Below are 17,471 nucleotides of genomic sequence, written 5' to 3' on the forward strand. Positions count from 1 at the left end.
CTTATTGCCCGTCTGTCTTCTCAGCTCCCGTCTTCCTTCCCCCTCAATCAGCCCCTCCTCCTGTGTATAACAGAAGCGAAAAAGTGCCATTGCCAAATATAAAGTTGAGAAGCTAACTCTGTCACTTAGGGGTTTTTTTGTTTTCCCCTGAATCATTGGTTTCCTTTGTCAGTTTAACTTTTGATAAGTGGCAGGAAAAAAGTCTCTGGCAGGATTCATAGAGTGAAATGTAGTGACTTAACCACAGACTTCATCAGGATTGATGAAGAGATTCTTTCCAGGACAAAGTCTGGAAGAAAAGTGGTTCGAGTCGTCTGGTCTGTTCAACCAGCCTTCAGAATGAGGATGGTTAAGGAAGAAAAGCAGTTGCCCAGCACAAAACACACTGGGGGACTTCATGGCGCTGGTCTGTGAGACTCAAGTTCCCAAGAACACTTAACACTAGAGGAGGTCACAGGTGAGAGACAGGTTTTCGCTCGGCTTATTGTTCTCTTTTAGGCCTGAGACATGAAAACAATTATTATATTTATGTCTCATCTAGATTGATGCAAGTTGTGTATCTCATTCATTAGGGAACTTGAACTCCTTCTCATGGAGGCATAAAATGTAGCTACGAAACATAAGCTACCTATCAATTCTGGCAGGATCATGAAAAAGAAGTTTTAAACTCTAGACAATTCTTTTATCTCAACCTTCTTAAATGAATAGGGTGTGTGTGTGTGTGTGTGTGTGTGTGTTTCTCTTTCTTCTTCATCTTCTAAGGAAAAACAGTGAATCAGAAAGAAACCAGGAACCAGAAAAAACAGAAGAGTCTTGGTGGCTTGTATTTGAGATTGGGTGCTTTGGTTTTTTTCCATCACTAAATCTCCATGTAATAGTAGACTATAGCCTTAAAAATATATATTTGTCTAATATGATGAAAATAAGAAATAAACCAAACCTTTAATTCGAGAATTTGAAAGCCAGTATTTCACACTACGGTTAGGTCAAGTGCCCTCTGACTTGACATGCCAGCCTATTCTGTAAATGATTCAATGGACTGACCAGAAACCTAAAATTAAAGCCATATGGAAACTTACTGTGCACATTAAATTGTGTGTAGCAGTGTTAACAGCATCTTGATTTGTGGCTGCAAGTAATAAATGAATTATATTAATTTTGTAGCTGCAAGCTAATTTCTCCAGAATTACTTTTTAATAACCAAGCATCATGTTCGCTGGTAAGATTTAAATACATTTAGGAACAAATTTGTAGACTTTTAAGTAATGCTAGACTATCATTTTGAAAGCTTAAGAGTTCATTTACTATTTCCCCTAACACCAAATTTTTAGAGAGAAAATGATTTTGCTCAAACTGGAGAAGTATGTTGGTAAACAATGGGTGTGTTATTACCCAGGAGTGGCCCCCCACCCTACTACAGCCAAGTGGGAACTGCATTGTTGCAAGTATTCCCCCCCCCCCCCCCCCCCCCCCCCCCCCCCCGATTTCATAGGTGATTTGTCTCTATCATGTAACTTCTCATTTCCTCTCCCCTGCTGGTTTGAAACTAATCCTGTTTCATGTCAGTGCAAAACTTTGGAAATTGTGGTCAGTGGTCTTAAGTAAGGCTGTTTAGTTTGATGGTGGAGAGTGTAGGTTCTGGAGGCCGACTCGCTTGGATTGATCTTTCATTCCACGGTTTATCAACTGTGTGACCTTGGGCTAGTTTGTGTGCCTCAGTTTTCTGAGGGGGACGAATGATAGTATGTACCCCACAGGTTGTTGGGAACATTAAAAGCGAAAGTAAATATGAAGCCCTTGGATAAGATCCACCTTGACAAAGCTTCGTTAAATGTGAGCTACTGTAATTCTCTGGGGGAGAACAAGGTTCATGGGAAGCTGGGGAGGTTGCTGGTCAGACAGACCTACATGGAATCCCAGATCTACCAGTTACTGTTCTTAGACAATAAATGAGCTTGGACAAGTTGCTCATTTCAATCTTTATCTGTACAATGGAATTCTCATGCCAAACCCATCTCCCTAAACTGCTGGGAGGGATGCATGAGATGAAGTATGAAGAAGTATAACATAATGCTGGTCATGCAATAGTTTCAACAAATATTCATTAATATTAATTCCCTCTCTCTTCCATGGGAAGTAGCTTCATTTCTATTATTTGGGGTGGGGGTGAGGTCACAGCTCAGTTGGATGGCCTATTTCCCCCCATAGTCTTAGACTCCATGCCAAAGGAGACTTCTGACAGTAGGGACAATATGAAAAATCTACACTCACAAATAATATACTAAATGTTTATATATAACTTTAAAAATATATTGTATTTTTTGGCTATAGATTTTTCTTCCTAATTATGTTTGATAATGGATAATATTATAATTAGATGGCCTTCTCTGAAGGAGGAGGAAACTAGCTTGTACTGAAAAACAAATATTGCTATGGGTAATCTGTATGTGCGTAATTGGAATAGTGATACCACAAATGTTCCACTCCTTCACAAATACTAACAACGATCATTACTTATTGAGTGTTCACTATGTACCAGACATACTGAATGATCTAATCTAACCTTCCCCTAAATGCTATCAAGTAATTGTTATGGGATCTCACGATTGCAAATAAAGATGCTGATGACAGGTTAAAAAAGGTCACTCTGGTCAATTCCTAAATTGATAGTTCAGCTCATGAATGTGATGGAATGGAGTAGCATGGTCAGTTTTAGCTTTTTCTTTTCTTGTTACCATATCTGATTTCATGACACAAAACTTTATGACAAAGGGCTTTTAAAAACCTGTACAACAATGTTGTTCCGAAATCTTGCAGTTAGGAACCATGTTTTCATTTTTCTGTATGGTTCTCAGTGATCCTACCCAGAAGTCAAAGGTCAGTTACGGTACAGTTCCTGCAGGGATGCTGGGAGGATCCTGGGATAACAACCCCAAACACAAGCACAAACGTGTTGTGCCGCATTCGGCACCACAGACGAGCTGTACCTGGAGAAACACTATTGGTGCCCCGCCCCCCAGTCTTACTCCTCTTTTCTCTTCAAGCTCCACATGCTGAGTCTGAGCCCACCCTTTCCCCGAAGTCCAGCTGCAGCACAGACCTCTCTCTTGAACTCCAGACTCAGAAAGCTGCCACTGAACCGCCTGTCCCACCACACCACTGTGACTGACTGCAAGGCACTTAATCTCAGCAAGTTAAAAACAAATCTCAGGTGTATAACTGTTCTTCAGCCTCTCCTCTCTTCCTCATTTCCAGGTCGAGGCAGTAATTAACAATGGTTTCTCTCTGTTCATCACCCCTCAGGTCTTTCCCTTCCTTTCTATTCCACATTATATTAATTTTGTAGCTGCAAGCTGTTTCCTGACAGGTTCCCTTGGGTCCAGGTTTTCCGCGACACTCCCAAAGTGCACATCTGCTGATGTACTCCTCAGCAAAGACCCTCCTGCAGACTCCCCTGCAGACCCACAAGGCTTTCCATGGTGTCGCCTTGACTGGTGAATCCAGGCTCACCTCAGGCCAATCCCAGCTTACTCCAAACACCCCCATCAAACTGAACTTGCAATCCCGGAAGTGATTCGTACCTTCTTCTCTCCAGGTGAACATTTCTGCCTGAAACTCCCTTCTGTTAGAGTCTCAGAGGGGCCTCCCAATAAGTAAAAACTGGTTAATATGATAAGAACTAGGCAGGTGAAAGCCAAAGATCAACCTTATCGTTGATGAAATTAAGGTTAGAGAATTTTGCTTTGAGTGTGAGCTAAATGAGCTTGCTAACTCAACTCTAGAAATGAGCAGACTGTTCCAAATGATCATAGAAGACACTGGAAGACCCCAGAAGACTGCAGGACTCCCACCATTTCTTAACTTAGAACTCTAGGGAACAAGGAAGGGTGGAAAGGAGGAGGGGCTGAAGCACACACGCCCAATGTTCTTTTCCAACATCCTCTAATCAGATTGGAGATCAATTTCTTCCCCAGAGAAAGGGTTTAGGAACTACTGGGAGGCCAAGAATGTCAGACCTTTCCATTTGGATGGAAATAACAGGAGGAGAAAAGAGGCATTCCCACCATACACCCCCTCACACTGGTCCACCTGTGAAATGTCTCTAACTGGAGCATCTCCTACAGGAAACTCCTGGTCCTGCCTCCCCCATGGCCTGGCCCAGGATGAGCAGATTTTGCCTCCATCTGTGTCCCCTCCACTAATGCTTTTGGTTTAGTCATTTATATTTAACTATATGTCTGTCTTTTGTCTTAGACTCCCTGTTCTTAGAGAGACATGACTTATTCATTTTTTATATCCTTCATATCTAGTGCAGAGTCTAAAAAACAGTAATTTATTAATAGATATTTGTTGAATGAATGGGTATTCTTTGGGCCTTGGTTATTCAGACCCCAAGAGAGCAGGGAGCACCCTAGCCTGCTCATCCCTGTGTCTACCCCTCTCTCAGCACGATATAAATTACTACCTAATGCTGAAGTTCCTGGGACTAAAAAAGGTGAATATGTGAAAACTATTTTGTCAATTCTAAAGTGCTATATGACATCAACAGTTGTTTTCAGTTTTAATATGGAGGGTTTCGATGAAGAAAAAAATAAACTGCATATAGTTATTTATCAGATAGAAAATAAGAACTATGAAAGGTGTTACTCTGAGAGACTGGTGTGCTGGAGTGGTTGGGGAAGATTAATCTGGCATTGGGAAATGAGCTGGAAGGAGAAAGGTGGAACAGGGTAATGAGCTTGGAAGTATGTTGGCCTCCATGTGAAGTGATAAAGGGAAATCAGCAGAACTTGGAGACTAACTTGAAAGTATAGGGGCCAGAAAGAGAAGGAACGATGAGAAATATTTAATATCATTTTTTTCCCCCACATACGCTGGAGGAAAGTTCTAGAAACAGCTAGCAGTAGTGGTAGTGTTTTGGAGAGGGCTCCACTGTCCACATGTTGATCTTTAGAGGACAACGGGATAACCAAGTGGAGGTATTTGGTGGCCTGAAGTATAGGTCTTGTTGTCCTCAAGTAGGGGATGCAGAAGGAGAAGTGGGATCTATAAGACAATGAAGACAGGTGCAGTGTGGGTGCCCAGGAAAGATGAGAGAAGTAAGAAGAACTGGTAAAGGAGACACAAGAAGAGTCGCCAAAATGTGAGGTGACCCCCAATAGCTAGGGAGGGCAGGGGCAGCCAGGGAGCAAGCAAAGAGAAGGACTGAAGGACAGTCACTGGGCATCAGTAACTTGTGTTACTTCTTATGATCCTTCTTTTACCAGAAACCAAGAGTCTGCAAAGTCGTGTCCTTGCCCACGCATGCAAAGCTAACGGACACAGCTGGACAAAGCTGGGCCCTCAGGCTTACGCCCTCACGTGATCTAGCACATCCCCTTCACTGGCACCCAGGGCCTTCTATAATGAGATCTCTTGTCAACTTTTCCAACCTGCTCTCCCAATTCTTTTTATCCATGGTTTTTACATGCTTTCATTTTTAAACATCAGTGTGCTTTGTTCAAAGGATACCGTAGGAGTTGGAGTAAATATGACAACATATGCACTCTCTGTTGGATGGTAGAGGTGGAGGAAGGACTGAAGCGGACCAAAGAGACAGGGTGCTAAAGAAGGTGTGACATTTTGTGTCAGGCGCTTATTGAAGAGTTTCGACTGGGAAGGAAAGAGAGCAAGAGGCTAGATGGAGCTTTAGGGTGAAGAAAGGTGTTTTGTTGTTGTTCTGTTTTGGTTCTTCAATTTGGGAAGGAAGTCTTACAAACCTAGCTGAGTCTCTGCCAAGGTTAGAGCATTGCGTTACATATTTAGGATGAAAGGACAGGGTATAGACACTTCTCTTCTATTCCCTGCTATATAGGTACTCAAAGGAAGAATTGAACCTTGTCCTAAATTGGGAGCCTGATTAAGAAACAGGGCCCTTGTGGGAGAGGGAAGAGACCCTCCAAGTAGGGAAAGTATCAGATGCAGTGAGGATAAGTGAGAAAAAGGGCCCGAGGGGAGGCAGGCTGCAGTAGCTTTGAGTGCAGCATGAGGTTATGCTTGAATCTCCTCTCTGGGATGGCTGAGTGCCCTGGGACCAAGAGGGCTGGGTAGTTAAAGCCGGAGACCCTTATCAGGAGCCTGAGCACTCTGCCTTCCCTTCAAAGTGAGAACATGTTTTTTCTTCTAGGCCAGAGACCCACAAACAGGTGATGAGGGAGAGAAAGCAGTTCCAAGGGAGAGTGCAGATTCCCACAAGACATCACATGGAGGTTGGAGGTGGGTTGCCGGGGTACCTCATCAGCCACGGGATACTTCCGTGGAGGTGGCATTAGCACTGGCAATCTGGGGATACTGGAAACCCTCGCCTTCCATCCCTTCCAAACAGAGCAAGAGGCCTGAAGTCATGCATTTTACAGGGAGGAAGGAGGACTGGACTTAAGAATAAAACTACTTAGAATCCACAAGCTGGGGAGCTGAGAGGCCATGTGGTAACACAGAGGTATGTAGTCAAATGGGAAAGAGATGGTAGAAACAGGAAACAGAATGCTTGGGCAAAGTATATGATCTCAGAGAGGAGAAGAAGGATTTGGTAGACAGCAGAGTGAAAGGCACCAGAAACAAACTGAGGGTTGCTGGAGTGGGGGGGGGTGTGGGAGGGATGGGGTGGCTGGGTGATAGACCCTGGGGAGGGTAGGTGCTATGGTGAGCACTGTGAATTGTGTAAGACGGTTGAATCACAGACCTGTACCCCTGACACAAATAATACATTACATGTTAATAAAAAAAGAAGAAGAAGAAAAAAAGAAGTAAGCAAGCCAGCCACACAGAGCTGGCGAGGGAAAACATATGTAAAGATGGGTCACAGATGGGGCTCACGGGACTACAAAGAAGATTGTGAAGACAAATCTGTTGTCTGGCAAGACTGAACCTTATGGGTAAGGCCAGTGACGCCACGCACAGAATGTGTCAGGTTTGGGGGTGGGGGAGTGGAGTCTGGGGGGGGGGGGGGGGGGAGGCCAGCGTGGGCCAAGACAACCCCACGAGGGCACTGACGAAGAATGGGTACAGTGCCACAGTGGTCCGGCGGAGGTGTGCTATGCATTGTGTCCTGTTAGCACCTGGATGGAAGACATGTCTGGCAACAACATATGCCTTCTGAACTGTTGGGAGTGCTTTGGAAACAAAAATCTTATTGAGCACCCATGATGTGCAAGGCAGAGTGCTAAGGTGGTCCGCACAGCACATAAGATGAGGCCCAATCTCTTGAGGATTCAGAGTCTAGAAGGGGAGGCCTGGCAGAGATTGCTAAGTGCCTGACCAACACCCATCTTCTCCTTCTTTCTTACTTGCAGGTGGCAATATGTTCTGATAAAAAGGATGTATTTTCCAGCTTCTTTTAAATCTAGTGGTGATCAGTGATATATTAAGTAGAAGTCATTAATATTTTCCAAAAGGGTCTGATCAGGTGGGTGGGACACCCACTTGCCACCCCCTTCCCCTCTCCTTAATTGGAACGAGGACACAATGGTTAGAACCCCAACAGCCATTTTGGGCCATGAGGCAAATTTGAAAATGGAAGCACCACACTAAGGTTAATGGAGGTAGAAGGAGCCTAGGCCTCTGGTGCCCCTGGACAGCCATTTCAGTCCTGCACTACCTAGTACTTCTTTTCTTTTGTTGAGGGTATATCTATATCTATCTACATCTAGCTAGCTATCAAGTCCTGACATGGGAGAAAGGACAAACGGAGAAATACAAGATTTATAATATAAAAAATAAATGTAATATTCACATAATTCAACTCAAAAGAGATGCCTCTCCATGTGAAAGGCAGTAATTATTTAAAAGTTTCAGAAAACAGGCCTTTCATCCTTTCAAGTTGGGAGATGAGGAAAGCAGAAGGTCACGAAGAGAGCAAGGAACGAAGGTATCTTGACCTCCAGCCTTTTGGCTGCTGGATGCTGTCTCCCTGAGGCTGCAATAAGAGGTCCATGGTGAGGCAGGATTTTGACCCAAATCTGACTCGGAGACTTCCTGATCCTAAAGTGTACTTTCTATACTATCCTATTTCCCCTTCCATCGGAATCATACCTTAAAAGGCAAGATTCTGCAATGCATGGCATCTGCGATGTTGGTATATGAATGCACAAGTCATGGTTTCTCAGGATTGCAGTCCCCGGGGAACGGGGAGGGCCCTGTTGAGGAAGAGAACTGACACCCCGACCTTGGTTAGTGTAAAGGGGACCGGGTGGGTGGTTCCCATACCAGGGGTCATCAGTGGGACCCGAAGGATGATTAAGCCACAGGGATCAGTCGCACACACCCTGCTAACACACAACATAGTATCCTGGATCCCATCAGTCCCACAGAAGAGAGAGCACGCATCTGATTTGTGCACCCAAAACTATAGAAGAAATTTCATAATCTCTGCGGTCTGTGCCAGAAAACCCCACTCTTTTGCTTGAGTTCATTTCAAACAAAGCCCCGAGATAAGACACTTCTGAACGTTTGCTTCTTCCCCAGACATTCAGCCAGCTGCTTTTTTCTTAGCGTTCCCATATTGCCGCAAGGGAGAGGGGAGAGTGCATCTACCGTTGTAGTCTCTAATTCCAACATGGATTTGTGACCCTGGAAAGGCTATAGTTTTCAAAGCCTGTCTGGACCAACGAGACTCTTAGGCGGCGCGATGCTGTTCGCAGTCAGGCAGCGGGTCACCTTGGAACAAGGTGGGGGAGACCACACTTATTCTGTTAGTGACTAAACAGAAATGCCTTAATTTTTTAAGTCAGATTCTTCTCGTTCCAGATGCTTCCTCACTTTCTTGCTCTTTGCTCAGACGGGGTGAGCAGCGATCAGACTCCAGTGTCTGAGGGGCTTTAAAGAGGCCTGGCAATCCCGGACACGGTCCTGGAGAAGGCAAGTTTTGTGCGCTGCGTCTGCCGGGAAGCAAGGGCGAGTCACTCCAGTGTCCGGACAGACCGGGGACTGACAGCTCTTTACCTCGGGCAAACTTCTCTCCACCCCTAGAGGGCACACTTCCACCTCTTTCCCCGACTTCTTGCCCTCGTGGAATTGGAATGAACAGGTGCTGTCACCAACCGCTTAGAAGGGCACGTTCATCACCCGCCGAGTCCCGCGCCAGCAGCTACTTGGGCACCTTTGCCTCTCGGAGTGAGGCTGCGGGGCGCGCCAACGCGGGGGGAGCTGGAGAGCCGCTGCCCCCTGGAGAACCCGGGGCAGGCCTCTCGGCCTGGGCTCTAGAAGTCCCGCAGGCGTGGGAGGGCAGGACAGGGGCAGATTTCAGCGGCATTTGGGCAAACTGGAGCGGCCGCCGCCGCCGCTTTCTCCACTGCGGTAGACGGGGCGGGTGAAAGGACGACGCCCTTTGCAGCCTCTTGGGTCCTGGCCCTAGGAGATCGCCTCCTCCCCGCCTCAGACCAGGGCATCGGGGCCCGCCGGCTCTCCGGACCGCGCAGCCCCTTTCCCCGCCTGCGAGATCCGCTCGGGAGCCGCTCACAGGGCGCGGCCCCCGGCCCCAGGGCGACCACTGCGGGCGGGCCACGGGCAGTGCAGCCTGTGCCCCTGTGCCCGGGTGACAAGTGTGGGGGCGCCAAGCCACTTCCGTCCTCCCCACGAGCCGCCCGAGAGCAGCCGTCGGGCCTGCGCCGGCTCGGGCGATGCTTGCGGGGCGCACGAGTGGGCAGCGCAGGGCGGCGGTGAGCGCGGACCCCCCGCCCGGGCCCACCCGGACCCTCTCTGTCCCGCCACCGCCGGACCCATTTCTGCTAACCTCGCCGGCCTTCGCAGCTGTTCCCCTGCTCCCCCTGGGGGGCAAACCTGCGCAAGAGGGCAGCTGGAAGGAGGTCACTGCCACCTTGGTTTTTATTCTAGAAGGGGCTCAGTTCTGCCTAAGAGAGTGAGCTCCCCAGGCGCTATTCAAGTAGGTGTTTGGTGGCCTTTTGTCAGGAAACTTTTAATCACACAGAATTTAGCCTCTAATCGGCCAGACTTATTTAAACCGAGCAGAGTAAAACCTTCCATTTTTAACATCCATTCTTGGTGTTTGCTGGAAATTTGCCACCGAATTTCGGCTGGAGCTGAAGGTTACCAGGATTTATCATTGTTTCCCCAGGATGTTTAACTCTCCTGGGCCCCTCTTCTTTCATTTGAGATACTTAAAAAAAAAATTCTTGTAAGCGCTTTAGCCATTTTGTTTAAAAAAATTATTTTATCTCGTACGGTTTTGAGATCCAGAAATATTTCTGAAATGGGGAGAAGGGAGTGTTAGAGACAGAAAGCAGCTGTGTACCAGGAAATAATAAATATCATGCAAAAATATCACAGCTAATAGATGTCCTTTAGGAGTGTAAATATCTATGTTTAATTGCTTTAAAAATGTGGGGTGGAAAAACACAATTATACATTGTGATAACAAACCTGTACAGATAATTTCTGAACAATACAAAACAAGTGCCGAAAAATTTTTCTTTACGATTGAAATAATTGTTTCAAAATCATGACACCGTCCACCCAAATATCATGTTGCCCCATCTGCAATACTTGAAGAGGAATAGTTACCAATTGAATGCATTTAGATTCATCCTTAATAAAAAGAAAATTGCATAGCTTTTTATATTGTTGCACATCTTCAAATGCATCTTCTAATATCAATGTCACCTTCGTGTTATTCTCAATATTTTCAATTTTCAATTTTCAGAGATACATAATATATAATTGCTAGTAATTATAAACACATCATTTTATTCATCTGATTTTAATAACATGCATTTTTTATAATTACTGTACAACTGAAATAGACATTGAGTTATGCTGTGTGCATGTCTTTATTCAACAGTATATTCTTAGACACCTTGTTCAAACAAATTTAATTCAAAGTGAATTTAAAAGAAAATAAAACAAGGGAAAAAAAATCCTTCCAGTAGAAACAGATTCACAGTGCTTTACAGACAAAAGGAAAGGAAAAGAAGTCCTTATACGAAAAGAGGTTTATTATTACATAGAAAATTCTCACAATAGTTGAAACACACTTCAGGAACTAGTAAACACCTCAGATAGAGTTGTGCCAGTTACTCAGCCCACAAGCATCTGCTTTGTCTTAATTAGACGGGGGAGGTGAATGACCACTGTTTATTTTCATTTTCCTCATTAATTATGAAAAACTGCATTTAATTCATCTTGCATGGTGAGAGATTGACTGCGCAGATGTAAGTCGTAAGGGAAGTGGCTGTCGGTGGGCAACCTGAACATGGCACCCTGCCCAAGGGGACCCCTGGGTGGCACTGCACAGTAATGCATGCCGTAATTGTAATTTTTGCCATAGTCCAAGGTTTCTTCTTGCTTCAGGGAAAATATCCCATTATAGTTAATTGGGGGAGGACTTAAGGGACCTTCAAACTGAGGGCTGGCACACTCAGGGGAAGTGCTTTCATAGAAGGATTCATATGCACTGCAATAATTGTAGGGTTTCATGGACTTGGAATTATCAAGAGTTCCATGCCCTGGGGGAGTGGTGAGCTCAGGGCTGTGGTAGGGCGGGTAGAAAGTAGAGTAGGGTGACCTTGTGTGGTGCGCAGCCTCCCCACCTTGACCCATCAGGAAACTCCTGGCATTGAGCTGCAAGCAGCCTGCCACCAAGTTTGTAGTTGGCTGGGAAAGACCTTTGCATAAGTTTTGGACGAACGTGAGCAGATCAGGTCTCTTGCCGATTCTCAGAATTTCAGAAAGTGCCCAGATGTAGTTTTTGGCCAGTCGTAAAGTTTCTATTTTGGACAGTTTTTGGGTTTTGGAATAGCAGGGGACCACTTTTCTTAAATTGTCCAGAGCGTCGTTGAGGCCGTGCATCCTGTTTCTCTCGCGTGCGTTAGCTTCCTGTCTCCTGAACTTGACCCTCTCCAGTCGGAGTTTGGTCGTCTTTTTTTTCCTAAGACCCCTCCTTCTGGGCAAGCCATTTTCATCTTCCTCCTCCCTGTCTTCCTCCTCTTCTTCCTTCTCGGTTTCTTCTCCTGGGGCCCTTTTGATGCTCTTTCCTCGAAGGACAATCTGTTTGGAAAAGCTTTCTGGTTTCTTAATTTGCTTCTGGTCCTCACATTCTCTAGAAAACTTTCTGCACATCTGGGATTCTGGCATTACAACAGACTCATCAAACGGTAGTGTTAACATGGTTCTCTAATCTTAAATTACCTGAAAAAATGCCAGCACAATATTTAAAGTGTTTTCATTTTTAAAGTTTATACACTTAAAACATATTTAATGACTTAATCATAAGAATACAAAAACACGTGAAAAAACCTGATTCTGGGACCGATTTTTACATTAAATAGAATCTTTGAGTTTGTGTAGGCTAGTAATTATTAAAAAAAAAACATTGGCACATGCAATAGGATCGATTTATACAGGCAAATTATCAAAAGAAAATAAAACAAGAAGCATTTATTATAATGCTACCACCATTTCCACTTCCCTTTGATTTTAAACTGGTTTTAATGCACAAAAAGGACTGTGGAATTCAAGCAAATGCAAAACATGATATAGCAATGCAGAATTTCATTAATTCCAATTCCCCTGAGTACCAAATGAGAAGAGACACCAGTTTTTAAAATAAAAAAGTGTTATCTCTCCATTAACTGACAAATTTGTGAAGTGTTTTGTTTTGTTTTGTTTTAGAAAAAGGAATAAGCCTTAACTTTATCTGCTGTATTATGTAACTACAAATTTAGATAAGTGGCTGTTGACATTTAGAAATTTAAAGAAAAGATAAATCAGAGCCAATTTTTTAAACTGATTTCTTTCTGATCAGTGAAGAAATACATAAAAGAGCACTATTTTCCCAGCCTTCACAAAAAAGGGGAGGGGGATTGGGCTAATTTGGAATAAACTCCATAAATAAATTAAAAAAAAATAAAAATCACTGGCATTTTTTGTAATCAAAGAAAATGTTAAGACTGCTTTTACATTTACAATTTTTTCCAAATGTAATCATCTGTTTGCTTCTGTTCAAATCATCCTGGACAAAAAACCACTCTCATAGTGTTTTTGTTCTACGAGCTACAGAAGTCTCCCTCTAGCTAATATCTGACAGGAACGGTCCAAGGATTCTGACTGCAATTGTGCACGTGTGTTCAGAATCCCGAATGAAAGGGGAAAATAATTTGTGTTTCAAATGCAATTTTGGCTTTCGTTTGGGGAAGCAGCAAGTATTTTCATTTAAAGTCTTCAAACAAATAGGCACGTTAAAACAGAGACTTTTCAATTTAACAATCTCCAGCCCCCTCAGCACACACACATACACACACACACACACACAAACTCTTAGTAATGTCCACATACTTGCAGTGTTACATAATAGCAGTGAAAGTATGTGACAATTACATCATAAGAATGAAATATGATAAGAAGTTATAGATGGCAAAGAGCATATAAATACTATAAGACAGTGACACTGTATCTTTAAATACTTGCATGCAAAGCCAGCATCAATTGAAGTAGATCTTTATTTATATTACCTTAGGTTTTAATTTCATTCAATAATCAGTTTTCATTTTGTATCTTCCAAATCTTTTCAGGCTGAGTGTCGCATCGTCTCCTGGAGTCTCTAGATCTGTGTATATCTGCACTATCTCATTGATCTCTAAAAAGTGACATTGATGCCAACTGCCAGAGCTGGTACCCATGCCATCTGCTAGTGACGTCACAGGGCAGAGAGAACCATGTGATCCTCTCTCTTGGGACCTTCATTCTGCACTGATCATCTGGCATCCCTGTAAGTGGGTACCAGCATTCATGCATCAACACAGAAGGTTAGACTGATAGGGAAAAAATCTGCACCAGCATTTCACATACAGTAGGTGCGTTTCTCCTCGAGCTGCTTCGGCTTCACTGGCAGTCTGGAGAAAATAGCTGTGTTAGTGTTCAGTTTCGCCCTGCCAACGGTGCAACTATTAGGTAGTCGTTAATATTCCATTCATTTACAAGGTGGGCTTTTGTGTGAGCGAGAGATTTTTGTTGTTGTTGATGTTGACGTTTTGTAAAGATCACCATCCCTTTCCTGCACCTGGGTACCCGGGGAGAGAAAGCCGTGAGGAGGAGCTGAAATCAGGAAAAGGGTCTTGAGATGCTTAAGCAAACTAAGATTTGTGTAAGCGAACAGGGATCAACAAAGGTCTCCTTATTTCCTTGTTTTGTTTCATGGCATGTAACTTATGGGTGTGTGTCTGTGTGTTCTCTTATTAACATGTACGACTTCTGTGCTTCTTAGGAATTTGGAATAAAAGAACAGTCTCTCCATCTGGGGTCTGAAAGACATCCTCAGACGTTCCCCCTTTCTACACTTACTGGTACCTTTCAACAACTTTTCAGAGAGATTCTTTATCTATATCAAATGCAGAGACGTCTGCAAGTTCCCTGTGAAAGGTTTCAAACTGCATTCTTGTGTCCTCTACCAAAAGTCACAACTTCACTCTTGCATTGTCCCAATCTCTTTCCAGCATGAACTTGCTTGTTCTTTCTCATTTAGGTTCATAGGCAATAAACATAAAAAATAGCTCTTAGGTTTTTGTCTTGCTCTCCCTGGCATTCTGCTGAGTATTTTAATTGAAGATTAGCTTCTCTGTTTTCTGAAGCCCTCAGATTTTTTTTTCCCTTTCTCTTAAAAATCTTCTCCTCACATTTTCCCCCCTTGAGACCAACAATCAATTTAAAAAGTCTCCTCATTCTTATATCACTGTCCAATTGTTTTTCTTTGTCAGATTTATTCATATTTATCTTTTTCCCCCTCCCAGCACTTTTGGTGTCTTAACGAAAGCGGGGTAGAAACAGTTAAGTGAAACTGGCAAGGCCTTATTGATAAAATAAACTGTGAAACCAGAGGCAAACTCCACCTTCTTCTCCTTTTCTCTGCTCCCCTGTCACCCCCTCCCTTGCAAAAAAAAAAAAAAAAAAAAGAACATTTTATTTCAGAATTGCCCATCAGTAAAGTAAAAAGTGCACTTAAAAAAAAAAGTTTAAAAATGGACAAGCACAACCTTTGTTGTTTGACAACTGAATAATCTCTTTCTATAAAGTGAGGCAGTATGCTTTTGGTATTAAAGTAATCCCTGGCAGAGTTGTAACTGTTGAATCTGTGTTAGCATTCCCCTTATAAATCCCAGTTTTGAAAGGTTTAGAATTCTGCTGCTTTAATGCACTTTGGTTCCAAATTGGCATCGGGGGCCTCAAATTAAATTCAATTTTGCTCCTGTCATATCCCACTCATTTCTGTCCCCCTCAAAGTTACTCAGCTTGGCCTGGACAGTTCTAGAAAAGACGGGGAAGATGGTAAAAAGGAGAATTATGTTAGGTAAAGGAGAATAATTTTTCTCCCTCAATGGTCTGCTAAAAATGCAAATTTAAAAGAAAAATAAGGCTATAAATTCTTAACTTAAGTGAAGTAGATTGGCCTAGATTACCTTTCAAAAAAGTCGGACATACCAGAGGCATTTCAAAATGTGTTGTTTAAGGGGCTATTACTGGTCTTGGGTGCACTGAGTTTATTTCATATAGCCTTTGGTTCAAAAACTACACACACACCTTTTACTTCAACCCAGAGAGTTTCTATAGGAAGAGCAGATGCAGACTTTCGTTTGTTCTCACGTATGGTTTAATTTTTTAAATATAAAGGGGCGTAAGTATCAAGAGTCAGGAACCACAAAGCCTGTCACTCATTTTACATATTATACCATATTCTAAACTTGCAAAGTCTCCAGAAGCTGCATTATATTACGGACATCACAAACATGAGAATCAAAATCTAAGGAATGGTAACGTGACATGTTAGTAGAAAACTATCACCAATGTAGCTCATCACAAGGATAGACTTTATATTTTATCTTTGCAGTGTGCAGACAAATGAGAAACAGTGTTTTTGATGAAAACTTTTGGGACTGTTCTATTTCTGCCTTTGAACATGAAATAGAAACCTTTGGTGGTGGTGGTGAGGTGGGGTGAAGGGGGGATAGAATCTGTGTTGAGGTTTGCTGAGTATTAATCTATTGTTTGAATGTCCCAGATTTCCTTTCCGAAAAAAAAAGGGGGGGGGACAAAAAGTTGTTATGTCAAGATTTAGCAAGGATTCAGTGTGTTTGTACAATAATCTTTCAAAAGAAATTTTGTTATGCATTTTCTACTATAGTTCCAGATATGGAAATGCCTTTGCTGTTAATATGCATTCATAACATACACTATAACGGCTGTTCTACTCTCTGCTAAGAAAGCACGTTAACACCAATACTCCAAACAGAAATACGTTCTGAATTATAGACAAATACTCTGAGGATGGGGAGTGTATTATCCCCATTTCTATAATATATTTTCTCATTTTACAGCAATCACTGCACATCAAAGTTTACATCTTAACTCAATTTGATACTGATTTAACTGATACGATCTTTGCTTCTAGGGTCAAGACATTTTATAGATTTTTTTTAATGCGGCCCAATGTCTGTCTTTCTGCCTTTGTCTTGCTTTCACTGGGTAATTTCTCATATTTCATTTATAAAAGTGACCCCCAGAAAATGTAGATATAATTTGATTCATTGTAAGGCAGTAGAAGCCAAATGTCTAAATCAAGGCTGAAGGGGTGTTATTTTTAGGTCATCCAACTGTTACCTGTGTCAGAGCAAAGGAGAATTCTATTGACTTCCCTTTCACACTCCTCTCATAACCTCAGAGATCAGTCTGGAACATGACAGGCATTTTTCACAACTCTCCTAGGGAAGAAGGCAACAGAATGTAGACCCGGGCAGGATCAGGCAGCAAAACCTCAGGACCCGAGTTTTTTCCCCTAGAAGTAGGGTGCTTCCTGAGATAGATTTTGAACAATTTTCTCTGTTGCCTTTTTTTTTTTTTAAGCTCTTAGACAAATGCTTCAGGGCAGAGTGTAAGCCAGTGAGCGAGCCCAGTGTTAATCTTTTAGAGTTTTAACTCTGTCATCCCCCGTGGCTTGAAAGAGTTTTATGACTGTAGCAGAGCATCCCACTGTGGAAAACAACTCTTGGGATTTAAATAAAAGTATTGAAAATATAAGACAAAACACAAAACCACCTTATTCCCCTTGAAGACTTAGAGGGCTTAAAAGTATGATTTGAACATAGATGTCTAAATGTTTTATAATATATATGTGTGTGTGTGTATACATAATATATGCATATATATGTACACACCTGAAAGATTACTTAGATCAAACAGATAGTCAGGAAATTTGAGGGCAACGTTTGAATTGCTTTTATAGATTTACTTCAGGGTGAAGCGTAAACTGAATTGTACTATTATTTTGCAGTAACTATATGGTTGTTTATGCAATTCACAAAATACAGCAACATCCGATCTTTTATTTTAGCCTTTGCACAGAACGGCACTGCTGTTCTTTCCAGAAATACATTTTATTATTTTTCCTCCATGGAGCATACTTTTTATTTGACTCCCCCAACTGCATGTAT

The 17,471-nt window shown here is 42.8% G+C and overlaps 1 protein-coding gene across 2 annotated transcripts; it reads right to left on the reverse strand.

Moving 5' to 3' along the window:
* Nucleotides 1–10,336: 10,336 nt before the first annotated feature.
* On the reverse strand, nt 10,337–13,629 carry NEUROD6 (neuronal differentiation 6). Of its 2 annotated transcripts, XM_021689768.1 has the most exons (2): nt 13,503–13,629; nt 10,337–12,039 (listed from the first exon to the last, which is right to left on the reverse strand). In XM_021689768.1, exons 1-2 carry the CDS (start codon nt 13,518–13,520, stop codon nt 11,146–11,148), a joined length of 912 nt encoding a protein of 303 aa, XP_021545443.1. In that variant the 5' UTR covers nt 13,521–13,629; the 3' UTR covers nt 10,337–11,145. The 2 variants fall into 2 exon arrangements, with proteins under 2 accessions (XP_021545443.1, XP_021545442.1); XM_021689767.2 differs by lacking the exon at nt 13,503–13,629 and having other exon boundaries at nt 10,337–12,159.
* Nucleotides 13,630–17,471: the final 3,842 nt, after the last annotated feature.

The sequence above is a fragment of the Neomonachus schauinslandi genome, chromosome 12 (genome assembly GCF_002201575.2).
Source record: "Neomonachus schauinslandi chromosome 12, ASM220157v2, whole genome shotgun sequence".
Taxonomy (NCBI): domain Eukaryota; kingdom Metazoa; phylum Chordata; class Mammalia; order Carnivora; family Phocidae; genus Neomonachus; species Neomonachus schauinslandi.

Excerpts from the sequence above, each read along its gene's own strand:
- NEUROD6 (XM_021689767.2), bottom strand. The coding sequence starts at position 12,159 with ATGTTAACACTACCGTTTGATGAGTCTGTTGTAATGCCAGAATCCCAG.